At 41.2% G+C, this 12,169-nt stretch overlaps 1 protein-coding gene across 11 annotated transcripts in view; it reads left to right on the forward strand.

The window, feature by feature from the left end:
• The first annotated feature begins 2,205 nt into the window (after nucleotides 1-2,205).
• Nucleotides 2,206-12,169, forward strand: part of mycbp2 (MYC binding protein 2) — a 56,516-nt gene continuing 46,552 nt past the window's right edge. For 9 of the 11 annotated variants that reach the window (XM_062403003.1, XM_062403007.1, XM_062403004.1 and 6 more), the window contains exons 1-4: nucleotides 2,206-2,878; nucleotides 5,290-5,365; nucleotides 9,456-9,671; nucleotides 11,941-12,094. In XM_062403003.1, coding sequence (XP_062258987.1) covers nucleotides 2,607-2,878; nucleotides 5,290-5,365; nucleotides 9,456-9,671; nucleotides 11,941-12,094 — 718 coding nt within the window. In that variant the 5' untranslated portion in view covers nucleotides 2,206-2,606. The remainder of the gene's footprint in view (nucleotides 2,879-5,289; nucleotides 5,366-9,455; nucleotides 9,672-11,940; nucleotides 12,095-12,169) is intronic. The other 2 variants (XM_062403010.1, XM_062403014.1) reach the window with 1 other exon arrangement.

Genomic DNA, 12,169 nt, shown 5'->3' on the forward strand with positions numbered 1-12,169 from the left:
ACTGTTCTATTATGGTGAATGGAAGGGAGCTGTTATATCAGGACAACTAATTGTATTGATAAAATCAAACCTGAATAGATTTTTACCAGCCCTCATTCCTGGGTGTGTTCATGTCAACTTGATTTCATCGCCACCACTTCGGCTCATGTTTGTGTCCTGACCCATGATGACATCATTTTGGCCCACATACACCGCCAATCCTCCCTCCATCCTCCCTCCTGCAACTGGACAGAGCTGTGACAACCAGGGGTTAACAGTGAGCCGCCTCTGAACGCTGAGAGCTGCATCTCCACCAGCTCAACGGCAAATCCTCCTCGTTTTATAACCTTCTATCTAAAAGGCCACTGAGGGAGGGGTGATGAATGTCAGCAGTTTGTTATCCAGCATATTTATGATGCTCTTACAACAGATTATTACTGCACACTCGACTAAAACTCCTCTTCACCTCTCATGTTTCACACTGAACATCTAATGGCGCGACCCCTCCGTTTTTACGCTCAGAAGTTCTGCTGCTGGAGACTGAGTTGTCATCACTGATACATGCTCGTGCTCTGATACTGCGCATGATAATCTGTGAATGCTTCCTGGGTTGCTATGAGGAGAGACTGTGGACCGACCCCTCTCTCGTCATTGGACTATTGGAAAGCCTTGCAGCCAATAAAGCACCACTGGGGCCTGTGTAAATCTCTCCCTCTCTCTCTCTCCCTCTCTCTCTTTCCCCCTCTCTCTCAAAATATATGCTTACACATATACATCCACATAAACCACAATTTTAAAGAGATTACATTAGATTTGAATTTGAATATAGGAGGATCCAGTTGATTAAAGCATTTGAAAAATCCACTCACAAGTTCATACCTGTTCTCAGTCAGACGTAGAGCATCATGTGTCATGTTATATGTATTTCTGTGGAACCTTTGCCTGTTTCCTGTGTCGCTCTGCAGGGTATTTTGGTCTTGACTGATATTTTGACTGATGTCGCCAAACTCACAGTGTCTCCTGGTGCCCCCCCCCCCCCCCCCCCCCGCAGTGTTTCAGCTTTTTCTGCACTGTTGTTTTCCATACTGCTCCTCGTCAGTATGGAAATTAAAAATACAAGTACTTTCATCATCATAATCAGCATCTTGCATTGCTGAGGCACTTCAGTATCCCCATGTCATTAGATATTTTATGCATTAACCCTCAAAATATTGTACAATTGGTATTTCCCTGAGTGTGAACCACACCATCTACAGTCTATATATTCTGTTTACATAGTATATATTGTCTCTATTTTCTACTTATGGTCTTTTGTGTGTTTTCTTATTCATTACTTTTACTGATGTCTCTATTTTGACTGTCCTCTTTACTGCTGTGACACAAATATAGTGAACTATAATGAACATGTAGTGTTTGTTGTATTGCTGAGTTTGAACAATATCCTCAGTATTCCACATATTGTGTTGACTTTGTAAATATATTTCTATTTTATATATATTCTTAATAGTTCCTTGTGCTTATAGGCTTGTGCATGTTTATTTGTTTATTACCTTCATTGGTGTCATTATTTTGAATGTCCTCTTTGCTGCTGCCATGTGGCAAATGTCATTATGTGGGAATAATAAAAGATAATCTTGTCTACCTTATCTTATCTTACTCTTTTATAAAGCACAGTAGTGTAAGTGTGGGCCTCGACTGAGGTCTGCATAGTGAAGACCACTATGACACTCACGATGATTGAATGTGAAGGAGGCTGCAGCGCTTGTGCAAAACTAATGAGTTCAAAGGGCAACACCTCTCAGTTTCTCTCACTGGAGGATGAAGCACAATGAAAACACTGACCATGATCATTATTGTTTTCATCATTATTACAGGAAGCTGCTGTTAATTGATTGTAAGTGGGACTGCATTTCATCGCTTTTAAGCATCACACTGTGCCAATTTTAGACCAAACTGGGAGGGGCTGTGAACGAACCCTCTGCAAATTAAATATGCACAATCAAAAGTGTCATGCAACATAGAAAACAGCAGCATAGGTTTCTATCACGTGTCTGCAGTGCAGTCGTCCACTTCCACGGATGTCAAACAAGAAACATGATCATAAATGACACTAGCCGCGAATAGGGGAGGTCATTGTTCGGGTAGAAATCAATGATAGCTCGGTTTTGCTCGTATGAAAATATCCCGGCATGCTAGCGACGCAAGACTCCGCCAGGGAGGGGAGGGATGATGGAGCTAAGATGGCAGCCCAGCTGAGGGTGCTGCCTCTCCGGGGTCAAGAAATAATCAAGCAGCGACTGAGACCCAAACAACCATAGGGAGGATTTTTTCCCCTGGAAAATAGCGGTTCTGTTTATCCCAGCAGATATTTCGGGATGGCTCGATGAGACTCATTCTTCGGGCGACGGGCACCGTGTTGACGCTGAGGCTGGATCGGAAGACCGTAGTTGCGCCACTGGATTGGCTTCAATTTGCGCTAATAACCGTGGATGCTAATTGTGGTTTTTCCCCGCAACTCGGAGCGTAACATGTGGCGGATTTAACAATCGAGCGGACCCGCTTCTGATGGCTAGATGTCACCTGGTCGTGTCGTGTTTTGAGTGATATATGCATTGTTCTCCAAGACGATGATGTGTGCTGCTGCGGCAGCGGCCGCCGGCGGTGGGATCCTGCCCTCCGCATCCCCGTCCATGGGGCTGGGTGTCCGGGTCACTTCTGGAGCAGGAGCCGAGCTTTCAACCATCGGTACGGGCATGGGTTCCTGCCCAACTCCCGGAGCCCAGTCGGACTGTCGGACTCGGTACCAGCTTCTCCTCTCGGGACGAGCCCTGGCCGAAAGATACCGGCGGATTTACACCACCGCTATCAACGATAAAGAGCAGGGGTTAAATCAAGGAAGGTGAGTGATTTACGTGGGAAAAGGCAGAGATGTCTGCCGGAGCTGGTCTGTCATTTGTGCTGCTAACCGAGCTAACGACCGTAGGCTAACATTAACCCTTGCTAGGCGGCACCTCGGAGCACCAGCAACACTCAAATTAAAACGAATGCATGGCTCGTGAGTTAGTTTAACACGTGTCACTGCAGACATTGTTTGAAATGCTGCCTAGACACCAGGGGCTCCACGGTTTGGACGAACCGTTCTACGAGGGTCGGCTTTGCTAGGTAGCATTTGGGGTTTGACTTCCCTAGCTTATCCGTGTCATCTAAGCTAACATTGCTTTAGTTAACCCCTGCGCCGGGGATTTGCACCACGGCTGCTCTCTGTCCGTACACCGTGTTTCTGCCTAACATCGACCGACACACTGTAATAAACTGTAAAGAAAAATGTGCATTCATTCACATATCGCCATATAGCCGGAACAAGCTAGCTGGCTAACTGTCATGACAGCAGGTTGAAATTTTGTTTTGGGTAAATAGCTGCTACCTAGCTAAACGTAAACAAACGTATGGCTAGGGCAATACTTAAATTAGCTTGTTAGCCGTTGCAAACTCACATTGCGCACATTGTCATCACATTGTACACCACCTTACTGGGACTTTAATATCATTTTTAGCGGTGTATATTCAGGCCCACTACCCGGTAAGGTATCGATAGCTAGCCGTTCGCATCAGCCCTTCCCCAGGTTATGCTAACGTTTTACTTGGGTAGTAAATCAATGTGTTTTGAAGCAGAGCTCATACAAAATACTGCTCTTTACATGTTATAGCCATGTTTTTGGAGGAGGATGAACTCATTTGTTTTTTACGACACGAACGGTAAATGCAGTTACGTCATTGTCAGTCAGGTTGTAGTGTTGAGTAGCTGGGTCGTTGCAGCATCCTCCTCCCTCACAAACAGATCTGTTTTGCTCAGCCAGCCATTTACAATGCCTGCTTTAAAACGTGGGCCAGCACACTCACATCCACATGCTAAAAGAACAAGTTTGGGCACGGGGACAAGTCCAATCCTATCAAATATACTCAATTGTCCCCAAAGAGAAAGCTGCAGAACAATACATTGTGCAACAAACAACAGTAAACAAGGAAATATCGTGTAAGATCCAGAAAAATAATGCAGCATGAAAGTGAGTTGAAGGTAGCACCTGCCCTAAATACAATACAAAAGATAGCCCACTAAAAGGATATAATGCATACAAGATGATGGTATTTAAACCTTAAAAACCAGATTGTATAATGTGCTAGACAAAGTGCAAAAGTTACTGAGATACATGATGTGATGGACGTTGTCTTACACTTAAAGGCTCTGTAAGGTAACCAGTCAAAATCAGACAATCAGAATGCGTGACGGGTCATTAAGGATCCTGTGTGCGCGTCTGGTCTCAGAAACCCTCGTAGATGATCCAAAAGGGAAGGATGGTCCTTTCTGCCCATCACCTTCATTTCTGCCTTTGCCATGTTCTCGATTTTTGATTGTAGCTGAACCGTCGGAACAAACCCTGTCGAAAAATGCACTCTTATTATAATTAACCATGAGAAAGAGGAACACAAACTGTAATTGGGACACATGGGAGACAAAATTCGGGCACCTTCAGTTTTTATGGTTTTTGTGGCCGCTACCGGCACAGGAAACATCTGCACAGATGGAGGGAGGAAAGGATGCCACCAACTATCTGTGCATTTGTGATTCAAATGGAATGCAGCAATTCGTCAAAAATGAAACCGAAGCTTCAACAAGGCAATGGTTCACAGCACACCTCATAATCCACCATGAGCTATACCAAGGTTCACAAGCTGAAAGTATAGGGATGACCCTCGCGGTTCCTGGACTCAGATAGATATTAAACATGCTGTATGTGTGCAAGACGGCCTAAAAATATCTCAGCCCTTGAATTGATCTGCAAGAAGAAGGAGTGGGCGTTAAATCCTAAATCAAGAATAAAGAGGCTTCTACTACAGAATGGGTTTGCAAGCTGCGATATCTGCCAGAAATAAACAAAATATGTACATTTTCCTGGGATGATATCCTGGGGTCTGTCATAAGCGTCATTAAATTGATGAGTGCTTTTATCAATGGTGTGCAGACTTGGCTGGGGCAACTATCTAGCAACACAATGCTTGTTCATTATGATACGTTATGACATAATTTTCCTGTATTATAAAATTGCAGCACCTTCCATTTGGATATGACATTTAATTTAATATCATTCCATCATAATAAAGTGATTAGCTGATCCTTTGCCCCACTGTTTTCCATAACCAGCTGCATTCTTAATCAACTTTTGAGCGTTATGATAAAATGTAATTGTTTTACTTGTTACTTTAAACACGGATATAAATTGAAAGGCTCAGTGATCACTTTTTTACTTTCAGGGGGAAAAAGGCTTTGAGTAAGAAGAAACTGAAGAGGCGTCAGAAAGTCAAGTCAAAAGTGAAATCAAGAACAAAGGTAAGACATGTTTTACTGTCAAATATATAACACAATTTTACACTTGGGCTTCTTTGTAATGGTATACAATTGCAATATTTACATTCAGATATTAATTGATGCCTTTTGATGGCTTTTAAGGCCAAGGCTACACTGTACAAGGCCCTTAAAAACCTTGGAGGTAACGATTGCAATGTTGAATCACAACATTACATTCAACATCCTCAGGACTTAAACCATATCATAGAATAATCTTTGACAAATGGCGATTGTAGTATTTTTAGCTTTTTGAAAATGATAACATAACTGTTTTTATTCGCAACTTTCAAAGCTGTAGGTGTGCATTGGTTATTCCTTGTAGCTGGTCTGACTATTTAATGCATTTATCTGATTGGAATAAGATTAGAGATAGAGTTAGATTATCATAAGTCTCAAAGATGTTTGGCAGTCATCTTCTGTTTTGGTGGCATTGGTCAGGTGTCAGGAAGCTCATGCACACATGAAGCCAGAGATTTGGACAGACACGAAACGAGACAAATGGGAGTGGCTCTGGCTTGTGCACGATGTCCTGTTGCCGAGCGACCTAATGTGTTCCACGTTTCCACGGCAACAGCTACCAGCCTCCATCTCCCCCATCCGAAGTGGGAGCCCTAGTCTGTGTCAGAGGATGTGGTTGTATTTTTTTGCATCTGCTGTATACTTGGCATGGAATACATAGGTTGAATCGTCGATCCCCAATTTATTTCAACATAATCCACTAAGATTACATCGACTCATCCCGTTGTTGTTTTCCTCAGAGTGAGAGAGCCGCCTGCTCTATGGTTGCTCTGTAATGTTGTTAGTCACTGCTTGCATTTAACCTTATTATATATATTTTTCCCAGCAGCTTGCAGACAGCTGCTAGAGAGATGTGATATTAGATAGTAACAGAAAAGGACAGTGATTCAGTGTAGAGTTAGCTAGTCAGTTATTTTCTCTTCAGATTGACTCGCTCAGTGAGTTGAACATGATCAAATATTATTATTTTAGGGGCAGAGAATAGAGCCCGAGACAAATGTTAGGCAACCAGGCATAAAAACATGGGTAGTTACACAGGCAGTCATGCTGTATTTGTATGTCTTGTCCTCACTCTTGCTCTGTCATGCCTCTCACTCCGACACAGTCCGACAAGATTGTTATTTCAAAGTGCCTCCTCTCCACCTTTTTTGTCTGCCTCTGTGTCTCCACACATCTGAAAGTGGAGGCAGAACAAAAGACAGGGCATTAAAACTTATCATCCCAATGAAGGTGGTGATGTAACGTCTAGTGTTCAGGGACATGAGTGAATTCTCTTTTTTCATAAACTATAATTATCATTGTAATGTAATTCTACAAAATTATACATCTAATAGAAGAACTCGTCGGATGACCATTGGTTTGCCGAACGACTGTTACACATGATTGGCTGTTTCTCTTTCAAAATGGTTTGGCACAAACCGCTATTATTAAGTCATAAGGAAGGGGATGCCAGAAAGAGATAAGGAACAAAATCGGATTTCGTCATTATAGTTTGATAGCAATGCAGCAGTTTAGCTGTTGCAAGAAGGCTCACATGCAGTTTTCACAGGATTTGCAAAATTGGTTGTTGTGCCAGTAATCCCAGTTTCCTTCGGCACATCTGGTGCTCGATTTATTGGGGGACATTTGAAAAATGACCCCAGAATCAAATTTTAAACATCATGCTTGCGTTGTGGTAACTCGTTATCCTAACAGTAAAAGAGAGATGTGCGCACACGAATATCATTAAGATTCAAAGTGTCCTAATCTGCAATAACTAAATAAGGTTAATGGATAATGATTATTGTTTTATTATTTCTTCTCTTATGGGCTATTGGTATTTTTGTGGTATCAATAACGATAAAAAAATAACGCAGCATTTGAATACTTATTTGGACCTCGATTACCACGGCAACAGTCTAAGCTAAGCACATTTCGGACAGACTTTACTAGATGTAGAACACATGAATTCGACAAGTTAAATCAAATTAAATGGTATGTCAATATGGATATATACCCTAACTGTTGAGTTGTTTTTTTTTGTTGTAGTATCTGGAAAACTCTTTACATATGAGGGGTAGAAGTCATTGTGGGCATATACAGCTTTAACATAACACTTGAGGAACGTAGCTTCTTTGTGTTTGAGAAATGAACCTACATATTCTCTTTATCTTTCAGAGGAAATGATGACAAACTTGACTTGAACATATGGAGAGTAGCGAGCTGCTGAAGATGTCTTAAGTGCGGTCAGGGGCTTCATGCCAGTCCTTTTCCAAAGCTTTTAGATGGCCATTAAATAATCATTTCAGCACAGGCAGAAACACAAAAGAAACGATCAGATGAGCAGTAGTAAGAAAAGAAAATGAACTCTGAATTAACTGGGTCATAAAATGCAATCTGATTATCTAAGCAAGAAGTATTGACAAACACATTAGTCTGAAGTTAATAAAGCACAAACGGTTATAATGTTCTGTTTCTTTACTGAATACATTCTTTAAACATTCAGTGCTGGTGGAAAAAACAAGTGAAGCCTTGGATTTAGCCACTGGTCAAAACCTCTATTGGCAGCAAAAACCTCAAGCAAGCTCCTTCTGCAGCTAATAGCAATTTTGTACCGTTCCTCCTCACAGAACCTCTTCAGCTCATCCATATTCTCAGGATGTCTGCTCTGAAATGCTCTTATGAGGCTATTCCACAGCAGCTCAATGATTATTTATTTTTATATACGTAATAATTGACTACGGATTTTAGATTTCAAAGCTTTCAAAAAATGGAGACAACCAAAATATTGAAAATCCAAGCACATAGGATCTTAGTAGGGCCCCCCCCCCTGGAATGTGCTGGTTAAAAATGACTGAGCTTCCATCTTAGTACTTTGGTCTTTATTCTCTTGCATGCTGCTTTGGGTTTATAAAGCATTTCTATATTTTAGATTTAAGTGCTCTTTCCGGGCAATCCGCTCCTCTGTGAATGCTGTACGATCACTTTGTCACAGAGGCTACATTAGCAGCAAGCAAGAGAGCGGTAGACTGCACTGTTAGATGAGAGGGAAGCTAATATCCTCCCTGGTGGTTTGAGTTGAGAATGAATAACCCCTCTCCCCCAAATAGAGGACATCACTCTCTGATGATTGTGATGCCAAAAGCGCAGCACTGAAAGGGAGGCACAATCGATCAATACGGTTCTCTAGAGGTTGCCCCGGGACTGTAGTTAAAAAAGGCTGTGTGTGGCCTGATAGGGAAAAGCTTATCAATTAGTTAGTTCATCAAGTTTTTCTGTGAAGTGTACTTCCTTTAATCCTAATGATTATTTGTATGTAAGCATTTGAGCTTTACTGTAACGGTTTTAATGTACATTTCCCCCGATGGCTTTTCAAGCTCATTTATACCTAATTAAGTTTGACTCAATATTACAAATATCTCACAGTTCACAGTACTAAGTATATTCAACTTTTCCTAATCAACTCTTGATCATTTAAAAATACAAATGTATAACCTAACAAAATAAATATAGTATAATGATGACCCACTTTTGGTTATGCTTGGAGTTGATGGGTAACAGTAATTTAAACTGTTGTGTACGTCATATTGTATTGGTGAAAGCTGTGTTGAGCTGATTGACAAATGTTTAAACAGTTAAGTAACAAATCAATGTTAATATCTTGTCTGTTTGACATTGTGTATTATGGCGAACAAATTGACAGTCTTGGTCAAGACCAAAAATAGCTGCTTCTGTCACTGAAAGCTCCAATTATTTCCCCCAAAATTGATCACACCTTGGATATATCTGAAAATGTACTAAAATCACTTTTGTCTTTTTAATGTTTTATTTTATATATTTTATTATTGTTTCTTGAAGGCACTATAACAATTTTAAGTTTCAACAAAACAATACAAAAATTCAGAATGTTGACTTGTCAAGGGTCAACCTTAGGCTTTCATCCTCTTCATAAATAGGCCTGCTCATAAAGAATTGACATCAGGGTTTTGCTGTATTGATTATCAGTAATTGTGGTTAGCAAGAAAAGGTTTTGTTGACCTTGCTGACTACCTCCACTTCCTGTTTTTTCCCACAGGCCGAGAGCATAGATGGAGCCCTCTGTGTGCCGGACATCAAGCTGCACAGCAACCCATCTGCATTCAATGTCTACTGCAATGTGCGGCACTGTGTGCTGGACTGGCAGCAGAGAGAGGCCTCCCTCGCGCTGGCCTCCAGGAGCTCGGCGCAGAGTGGCGACTCAGACAGCGAGGAGGAAGAGGAGTACCGCGAGCCAATCATCAAGCTGCCAAAGGTATGAGCACAGGGTAGTATTGGCTTCTTACATGGTGGTAGCAGCGCTTGGTTTCAAGGTGTGAGCCAGCCTGTGCTCTTTATCTGACGGTTGCACCAATCCTTTATCCCCTGGGGTTTGTATGTAGGGCTCATCACTTTTAATGTTATGATAATTTACACTTTGCCTGAGGTCTGAAACTCCTATTCTGTGAGGAATAAAGCTAGTCCTGCACTATTTCCTCCAACTCTGTCCTCTGCTCAGCACCTGCTGGTTTATTTTTCTTACCGAGGATCAGTGCAGTCCCTTTATTTTTATTGTGAACCATCCTTTAATTGTGGGAACAAATTTAAAGATATTTATCTGTAAATATCTTTTCTAAAAGTACCTGCCAGACTTAAATTTGCAGTTTGACACAAACCTTAGGTATCCTTATTAATATGTATTAAAGATCAGTAAACCTTTCTATTGATGTCTTCTTTGATAACTTAAAATGAAGAAAACTATCAAGCCACAATGAACAGCGAAATTACAACCCCAAACTATATGAAAAGCAAAGTGTCAAATGATTTAGTCAAGTTCAAATAAGAGTAGTAAACTTTAGGGAATAGTTCACCCAAAAATTATACTTCACTCATTATCTACTTGCGCCTATGCTGATGGAGGTGTGGGCCAAGTACTTGAGTCCACTCAACTTCAGGAGTTTCAGGGCTAAACAGAGTAGCAGCTGAATCCAATACAACTGCAGATATTATAGTCTTTTCTTCAGACATAAACAAACAACAGAAACAGCATCATTTACATTGTGATTTAAGCCTAAATGACCTCCGATGTCTTCCAACAAGGGACATTCAGTGACTGTCGAGAAATGCTAACGTCCGCTAGCGTAGCAACTTCTGGTGGACTTTTATAAATCGGTGGTGTCATCCAAGTGACACCACCGATATGTCCCATATCAGAGCCAAACTGGTGTTTGAATGGCAGAGTCCATTCGCTATGTATGAAGTCCTCAGAGTTACGATTCTGGAGGCTCGAAGACACAGAGCTGTTTAGATTTCTAGCAGGCAAAATATCGATGAATAGGTGACAACCACAGCCATTTGGAGCACAGTATGTGCAGAACGTGATGTAAAGAGGCGGAAACCCAGAAAGGCCAGACCACACTAGGTACGGGTTTCTCCTGGTGAAAGAGGGTGTTGTGTGTGATCCCCAGTTGCCAGTCTGTGACACAGTATGACAACGACTGCAAGACTCCCAATCACAAGACAGCAAGTCACGTATGGTGAACTGCACAGCAATCTGACAACTCTGAAAGTCGTGTCGTCTAAACAAGGCATATTTGAGGCAGCAGGGGAACAATGAATGATGGATATTGACAGCATACTTTTTGAATAATGGTTTTGATATACATTTATTTTTAGAGAATCGTATGTTGATTCTAAGTTGCATTCTCTGCCCTCTGTATATTTTGGTTATCAGGTAAATACTGAGAAGGACTTAGGTCATCATAGTGAACAAGGAAGTCTGTTCAGTTTTATTCTCCTAATTGAAAGTCAAATTAAAGCAGCTGCTGATTACACTATATTTAAGGGGATTTCATTCTAATTCCTGCTTAATTACATATCTACCAATGTGTATAGGATCTTGTGTGTGTTATTTGACATGACAAGATTATTTAAATGTGTTGTACTTATCATGATATTTCTTTTACGTTTGGCACAAAGTTTCTACTTTTATTTACTGTGTTTTGTTTTCGATTAGTTACACGCTCATGCTAAGCTTTTTACTGTTACACAACAAATTTACTGAGACTGGAGAGAACATTGGATCATTATTTGATTCAATAACAAGGTATACTGAGAGAGAGAGAGAGAGAGAGAGAGGGGGAGGGAACGGCATGGCATCCTTTTCTAGGCCAAACTGCTTTGACTTCCTCCCCTCTCCACACACTCAAGTGAGTCTCTCATTGTAAACAAAGTTAATGTTGAATGCTTAAGTCATTGTTAGTAACTGCACTACCAGCCCCTTGATAAATGGAGGCTGCTTTAGTGTAGCACGATGACATCAGGCTTTTCAAAGAAAACATCTTCTCCAAGCTCCTGTTAATCACTTCTGTTTCATTACAGTGCTGCCATACATCTACTTCTCTGCACAATATCAGCATGTTTAGTCTTCATATATTCCATAAAGTAGTATCACAGCTAGTCTATTTAGATTTTGGGTGGGAAATGTTAGCATGTGGTTCATGAGCTCATAGCAATCTGCTTTTTGTCTGTGTTTGTTTCTGCAGATCATTGGCATTGGCCTGTGTGGGGTATTTGAACTGATAAAAGAGACCCGGTTCTCTCACCCCTCACTGTGCCTGCGCAGCCTGCAAGCTTTGTTGGACATGCTACAGGGACAACAGCCTGAGGGCTTTCAGACTGAGCCTCCTGATGTGCTAGGTAAGGCTGAAAATGTGTAAACAAAAGAGTTTTATTAAGTGCATATGAACAATTCAATCCAATCATACTGAAACC

The sequence above is a fragment of the Platichthys flesus genome, chromosome 13 (genome assembly GCF_949316205.1).
Source record: "Platichthys flesus chromosome 13, fPlaFle2.1, whole genome shotgun sequence".
Classification (NCBI taxonomy): domain Eukaryota; kingdom Metazoa; phylum Chordata; class Actinopteri; order Pleuronectiformes; family Pleuronectidae; genus Platichthys; species Platichthys flesus.